This window comes from Asparagus officinalis, chromosome 9, assembly GCF_001876935.1.
Source record: "Asparagus officinalis chromosome 9, Aspof.V1, whole genome shotgun sequence".
Taxonomy (NCBI): Eukaryota; Viridiplantae; Streptophyta; class Magnoliopsida; order Asparagales; family Asparagaceae; genus Asparagus; species Asparagus officinalis.
In genome coordinates this window covers 63,649,974-63,657,825 of record NC_033802.1, presented here as the reverse complement: position 1 = coordinate 63,657,825, position 7,852 = coordinate 63,649,974, and the positions used below count along the sequence as shown (strand labels likewise).

The window sequence follows — 7,852 nt, the reverse complement described above, 5'->3', positions numbered from 1 at the left end:
GCGAGAGTGCAGAGCTTCAGCTCAGATGAAGAAGTTACCCATAAAGTAAAACTAAAGTATAGATGAAAATGATATGTAGAGGAGAAAAGAAAACAAGATAAGTTTTCCACATTTTTCTTCATATTTCTTGAGCTCAACATATGTTGTTTATATAGGGGTTGAAAAGAGCCGTTACAAAATCTCTCAATAAATTTCGTAACGTTCGTCATAATGTATAGTCATTATGCCCATTTTAATTACAAATTAAAACACATTAAAACATATTTTAATTGCATATTTTAATTACAAAAATTTATTAGAATTTATTAAGGCAAAATTGCCTTTTCTTTAAAAATATCCAACACAAACTCCATATTTAGCCAATGCCACTTAACCTTACCTCTACAAATATTTCTGTTTTTCTGTTGATCAACGCTAAATAGTTGCTAATATTAGAGAAACATAGAAATACAGTTTTTCCTTTCTAATAAAGGCGTATATTCGGTTAACAGATCTCTCAACAGCTATCTCGATAACTGGACAACCGATTCCTTTCATCTTAATCTTCAATATAAATTCTAATCCTCTCATTCTTTCTTTTTCAATTCCATATCAAATTTATTCCAGCTTTCTTCTTCTTTTGTTGAGCAGAAGCTAGCAGTCTTCGTGCTCAAATGGCTCAAGCCTCAGAGATGAACAATAGCGTGTTGAATTCGACAACTCCTAGTGTAGAGCTAGAGTGTTTCTCCCCTTATATGATCATCACCAATGGAATATGGCTTGACGACGATCCTCTAAGATACTCTCTCCCTCTTTTCCTTATCCAACTCCTTATAATAACGCTGACCAGTCGCACTCTTAATGCTATCTTGAAACCCTTTGGCCAGCCTATGGTCCTCGCTGAGATCCTAGTATGTTGATGCAAACAAGTATCATATTTTTCTTATTTCAATATTAAATTTTGATAGATGATGATTTTTGACATTTACAAATGCAGGCAGGGATGCTGCTGGGACCATCTTTTGTGGGAAAATTCTTTCAAGGATTTCAGGCTCATTTCTTTCCACCAAGAAGCATCAGCATACTGTCGTCGATGGGTAACTGTGGCCTACTTTGCTTTGTGTTCATGGTTGGAGTTGAGATGGACATAAATGTGCTAAGGCAAATGAAGAAGAAAGTAATGGCTATCGGAGCGATTAGCATTGTGCTTCCTTTTGCGATCACCTTGACTGCTGCCTACCTCTTTCGCGGCTATTTCCTTGAAGAAAAAAAGAACAATGCCTTTTATGTCTATCTCGCTCTGGCTCTATCAATCACTACATTTCCTGTGCTCGCTCGAGTCCTTAGAGATCTCAAGCTTCTGAACACAGAGGTCGGTCGAGTTTCCATATTGTCCTCTGTCATCAACGATCTGTTCTCTTGGGTGTTGCTTGCCCTTGTCGCTGTACTCTCAGGAACTATGAGAGCCGATAAAGGGATGGACGGCCTACCATTCCTCTACATCTTGCTGTCGAGCCTGGGCTTCTTTATCATCTGCGTTGTCTTGGTGCGACCGGTATTAAAATGGCTCGTGGACAGGACGCCGGAAGGAGAGCCTATGAGCGATATAGACCTGGGCGTGGTCATCATGGGGGTGATGGTATCTGCATACGTAACTGATTTCATCGGCGTTCATGGTGTTTTTGGGGCATTCATTTATGGACTGATGTTTCCATATGGAACCCATGGTACTGCACTGGTTGAGAGATTGGAGACTTTTGTTACAGGATTAATCCTGCCAATATACTTTAGTGCTAGCGGGTTCAGGACTGATTTATCAACGATGGAGCACTCTGATATTATTGCCATCCTCATCTTCATCTTCATCCTCTCGAGCTTCGCAAAAGTGGTTACCACGACACTGGCATCTTCATACTTTGGTATGCCCCTGTCCGAAGGTCTCTCCCTCGGTTTCCTCATGAACTCCCCTGGCCTTTCCGAAATAATCCTCCTCAACGTCGCAAGGGATAAAGATGTATGCATAAATGCTAAAGTTGTTCTGAATAATGACTAAGATTGGGCATTTCAGTTTCTTTCTAATGATCATTGTCTGGTTTGATTTGTCACAGATCATCGCCCAAGAGACGTTTGCAATTGTCGTGGTGATGTCCGTCCTGATGACAGCATTGATGATGCCGTTGGTGTCAGCATCATATAAGCCATTGAAGAACATCATCGAGTACAAAGAGCGATCTCTTATGAGCGTGAAGCCCAATGAAGAGCTCCGAATGATCGCCTGTGCCCACTCCAACAACAACGCCGCTTCTCTGATCGGCCTCCTCGACATGTCTAACCCTACGAAGAGATCTCCGATATCTGTTGCCTCTCTCCACCTCATTGAGCTCACGGGCAGAGAGTCTGCCGTGCTTATTTCCCACAACACTGACTCTAACTCCTCCATGGCCGGTGGCTTTAACATGAAAAACAATGAGGCTCAAGCGAAAGACGTTTTCACTACCTTCGAGACCTACGAGCAGCATGCAGGCGGCATCTCCATTCAAGCCCACACGGCCATATCTCCGTACTCTATGATGCACGATAACATCTGCACCCTTGCGGAAGAAAAGCGTTCCTCCATCATTATCTTACCTTTCGACAAGCTCCAGACATTCGATGATGCAGCCAATCTCTCCATCCGTAGTGTAAATCAGAACGTCCTCGACTGCGCGCCCTGCTCCGTTGCTATCCTCGTCGACCGTGGCCTGACAACCCCTAAGCTTGCAGGAAAAGCCAGTCTCTACACCAAACGACATATCGTCCTTCTATTTTTCGGTGGCCCTGACGACCGCGAGGCGCTTTCCTATGCGTGGAGGATGGCGGAGCACCCTGCTGTCACCCTCACCGTGATGAGGTTTGTCCCTGGTGAACAAGTTGCTGGAGAAGCAACAAGTATCTCACCATCACTGTTTTCATATGGTGATACGAATGAACTATTACTACATTCAAGCATCATCGACATAGGTAATTCGGAGGTCGATAAAAATCAGATTTCTGATGAAGAGTATGTAAGTGAGTTCTGGGTGAAAAACATGGGTAATGAATCTATCGAGTATGTGGAGATGGTAGTGAATAGTAGCGAGGAGACTGTGGCGATAATCAGGTCGATTGATTGTAGATGTGATTTGTACATCGTGGGGAGGTCACAGGGGGCATCCCCATTGACTGCAGGACTGACAGAGTGGATGGAGCGTCCGGAGCTTGGGCCGATAGGAGACTTGCTTGCATCGACGGATGTCGGTGAGGGGATGTCGGTGTTGGTGGTGCAACAATATAATGAGAAATTCACATGAAGTCGATTGCTGCGTTAAGCTGTTGTGTTAGAATGTAAAAATGATAGTTTCAGCTAACTGTAACAGTACCAAATTGAAATGTCTTTTGGCCGGCAAGATTGTAGGGGTTTGATGCAAAGTATCTCCATTGTTTTGCAAATTATCAGATTTCATTAATGTTTTAGAATTGTCTTATTCAGGATTTAAATTGCTATATTATATGCAAAGAGTGGTAACAATCCTGTGCACGAATCCAGATATTTTATCTGATCAACTTTCTACAATTAGTTTGAACAGGCCAGAAGAAATTTGGCATGTAATCCCTAGATCAGATTTCATCAACTTTTAGACTTCGCTATATATAGTTCTTGATCTGAAGCCCAATTTTTTCAGCTTGCACACAGACGATACATGAATTATACTACAAAGGTTACCAAACCAACGAAAAAGAAAAAACTTCCACATTTGACACCCATATATGAAAGTTTTTGGGTCCTTGATTACTGCTGTTCATAGATAGATCATGTTGGATTCCTAATCTATTTTGGTTTAGGATTCCTAATCTATTTTGGTAATAGGTTATTAGGATTCCTAATTTGATTTGGCTTTTGGTTTAGAATTCCTAGTATGTTTATGATTTTAGGATTTCTATATATATGGAACAATTGAAGGAGAGAATAGGAGAGAATTAGCATTGTTTTGAGCACTTTGAGAGAGAGATATTGTGAGGGAGTTGAGAGCTTTGGTTAGGGTTATATTTGAGTGATTTTGTGAGTTGTAACCCGTTGTATTTCTCCTCCATATAGTGAAATCTCCCCATCCTCTCCCCGTGGACGTAGACAATTTGCCGAATCACGTAAAAATTGGTTGTACTGCTTTTGTGTGATTTGTAATAGCTTTTAGGATCCCTCGACAGGTCAGTCCTAGAACTGATGAGAGGAAGAGCCGATATCTCACTTTGTTGAGATATTCGCTTCAGATTCTTGTTTCCTTTGTGAGACGGGAATTCTTATTGCGATCCGACTCTCTTGTTGTGCTGCCGAAGTGCTGCCGAAATTTCCGCTGCGCGCAACAAGTGGCATCAGAGCCCAGATTTCAGATCTAGGGTGTTTTGGATTTGGTGGAGGAAGTTTTTTGTGTGAAGCTTGGTTCTTGGAGTTCTAGGCTTCGGTGGAGATAGTATTAGGAGTTTCCGTTGGAGATTTCGCTTTCCTCGTGTGGATAGGAGATCTATTTGGAATCCGATCTAGGGTTCAGTTGGGTGGTTCCTAATTCTATCAAATTTATTCTTTCTCTACAATTTGGAGTTAGTTCGCAATGGGAGAAGAAGGTGAAAGCAGCAAATCGATGGCGGGTACAATACAAGTTGGTTTTCAAAACACCAAAATTAGTGTGGTATCAATTTTGGTTTGTGGATGAGCGACGTACAGGATGCGCTCAATGCTCAGAATTTGGAAGAGACCATCATGGTCCATGAGAGGCCACCTAAATATGATGAGGCGGTATGGGAGAAAATGAATAGGAATGCTTGTGGGGTGATCAGGTCCTGTTTGGAACAGGAGCTGAAGTATGATGTGATTGGGGTGACGTCTGCGATGAAGATGTGGGAAATTCTCAACAATAAGTATCTCACAAAGAGTGTTGAGAACAGGTTGCACTTGTTGCGAAGACTCTTCAGATTTCAGATGTCCAGAGGCACCTCGCTTGCGGCTCATGTGAACAACTACACTAAGTTGTTGTCAGACTTAGCGAATGTTGATGAGAAGATATCGGATGAGTACAAGGCGATTATTTTGTTAGGCTCCTTACCGGATGAGGAGTATGATACATTTGTGCTCACTTTGTTAAATGTGAGATATTCTATCAGTTATAGTGAAGTAACTAACGCTTTGACGAACTATGATTTGAGGAGGAAGGACAATGAGACTTCCCGCACTAGTACTTCAGGCGAGGCCTTGTCGACGAGAGGTAGAAGCCCATATCCGAAAGGTGGTAATAGAGAAAGGTCAAAGTCTAGAGGCCGTCACCAATTAACAAAGAACCAATATGCATTCTGCAAGGAGCAGGGACATTGGAAGAGAGACTGCCCGAAGCTCAAGGAGAAGGAGAATGGCAAGAAAAAGGGCCCGAAGGCCAATGAGGTGAACGTTACAAAAGGCGATGATTCTGATGATTCGTGCTTTTCTCTATTGATTACTCCGGAGGTGAACCATGTGGATGCATCAGATTGAATGCTTGATTCCGGCGCTACTTATCATGTGACCCCTAGGCGAGAGTGGTTTGCATCGTTCGAGAGACTCGATGTGGGTGTTGTTGTTATGGGAAATGATCAATCCTGTGGCATTTGTGGGATAGGTACAGTGCAGATTAGGATGCACGATGGAGTAGTCCGTGAGTTGAAGGAGGTGAGATTTATTCCTCAACTGAAGAAAAATCTTATCTCAGTTGGAGCTTTGGAGGCGAAGGGATTCAAGGTGACTTTCGAAAACGCTATAGCGAAAGTTACTAAGGGATCATTGGTGGTGATGAAGGGAGTCCGTAATCGGAATTTGTATTATCTGAAGGGAAGCACCGAGATTGGCCAGGTTGCTTCGGCTATTTCAGAAACGGACATGAGTAGACTTTGGCACTATAGGTTGGGGCATACAGGTGAAAAGTCACTGCAGGCATTGTGCAAGCAGGGGCTATTGAAAGGAGCCAAGAGTGGGAAGATTGAGTTCTATGAGCACTGTGTTCTTGGCAAGAAGACTAAGGTGAAGTTCGGGACTGCCATTCATCAGACGAGGGGCATCCTGGACTACGTGCACACAGACGTTTGGGGTCCCACCAATACTGCATCACTTGGTGGTCGATATTGGTTCGTCACGTTCGTTGATGACTATTCTAGGCGATGTTGGGTGTACACCATGACAAAGAAGAGTGAAGTCCTAGATATATTCCTGGAGTGGAAGAAGAGATTAGAACTGCAGACTGGGAGAAAGATCAAGACGTTGTGATCCGACAACGGTAGAGAGTATACTTCAGACCCCTTTTTGCAGCTATGTCGAGACGAGGGCATAGAAAGACACTTCACGGTTAGTCATACACCACAGCAAAATGGGGTGGCAGAGAGGTTGAATCGGTCTTTACTAGAGAAGATCCGATGTTTATTATCGCAGAGTGGTTTGGAGAAGATCTTTTGGGCTGAGGCACTTACATATGCGAGCCACCTCATTAATAGGCTGCCTTCATCTGCGATTAAGGGGAAAACCCCTATGGAGATATGGTCAGGAAAGCCAGCACATGACTATGACCAGCTCAAGGTATTTGGGTGCCATGCATATTATCATGTTAGAACTGATAAATTAGAACCTCGAGCTAGGAAGGCCATATTTGTAGGATTCAAGCGTGGTGTCAAGGGATACAAGCTTTGGGATCCAGTGGATAAGAAGATTGTGCTGAGTAGGGATGTCACGTTTGATGAGGCTTCTATCTTGAAGCTTCCCAGCTCTCATCAGGTGGAGAGCGACCCGACGGAGGAGATATCGCAGGTGGTGGAGATCGATGCAGCTCTACATTGTCCAGATGGTACAATATCCATGCAGGTGCCGACTGAGGTGACGCCAGGCGAGCACGACGGTAACACGGAGGATACGAGTATAAATGTGCAGGATCAGGAACCGACGGCTCAGGTTCAGGATTCTATTGGGGTTCGGAGACAGAGGAGAAACATACAGATGCCAGCACGGTATGCCGACACAGTTGCGTATGCACTTCCGGTGGAGAGTATCAATGAAATGGTGTCTACTACATTCAGAGAGGCCGAACAAAGTTCGGAGGCTGATTCGTGGCAGGTGGCTATGCAGGAGGAGATGAAGTCTCTTCATAAGAACGATACATGAGAGCTTGTTGAGCTTCCAAAGGGACGAAAGGCGATTGGTTACAAGTGGGTATACACGAAGAAGGAGGGCATTGAGGGCACTCTAGTGAGGTTCAAGGCTAGGTTGGTTGCGAAGGGCTATGCACAGGAGGAAGGTATTGACTATAATAAGGTTTTCTCTCCGGTGGTGAAGCACTCTTCGATTCGGATTTTGCTAGCTTTGGTGACACAGTATGGTTTAGAGTTAGATCAGTTGGATGTGAAGACAACATTTCTTCATGGTGATCTTGATGAAGAAATATATATGACTCAGCCATTGGGATTCCGAGCTGCAGGGAAAGATAAGTTGGTTTGCAGATTGAAGAAATTGCTATACAGTTTGAAACAGTCTCCTCGACAGTGGTATAGGCGATTTGATGGTTTTATGCTTGGTCATTCGTACACTCGGAGCCAGTTTGATCCTTGCGTATATTTTCGCAAGTTGAAAGGAGGTGCGTACATTTATTTGTTGCTCTATGTCGACGACATGTTGGTTGCCTCTATTTCCAGGTCGGCTATAGATGAATTGAAAGTTCAGCTATCAAATGAGTTTGAGATGAAAGACTTGGGTGAAGAAGGGCAGAATTTGTTTGACACATGTGGCTTATTTGAAGAAGGTTCTACAGCGATTCCATGTTAGCATGGATACGAAGCCAGTTAGTGTACC

General features: G+C 43.5%; 1 protein-coding gene across 1 annotated transcript; it reads left to right on the top strand.

The window, feature by feature from the left end:
• Window positions 547-3,308, top strand: LOC109823537 (cation/H(+) antiporter 15-like). Its single transcript, XM_020389816.1, has 3 exons — window positions 547-890; window positions 977-1,993; window positions 2,088-3,308. The coding sequence occupies exons 1-3, from the start codon at window positions 654-656 to the stop codon at window positions 3,306-3,308; spliced, it is 2,475 nt and encodes an 824-aa protein (XP_020245405.1). The 5' UTR covers window positions 547-653.

Bases quoted from the DNA above. Each gene is read 5' to 3' on its own strand.
- LOC109823537 (XM_020389816.1), top strand. From the start codon at position 654: ATGGCTCAAGCCTCAGAGATGAACAATAGCGTGTTGAATTCGACAACT. The intron at 891-976 runs GTATGTTGATGC...TTACAAATGCAG, and splicing joins TGGTCCTCGCTGAGATCCTA to GCAGGGATGCTGCTGGGACC. The intron at 1,994-2,087 runs GTATGCATAAAT...GATTTGTCACAG, and splicing joins ACGTCGCAAGGGATAAAGAT to ATCATCGCCCAAGAGACGTT.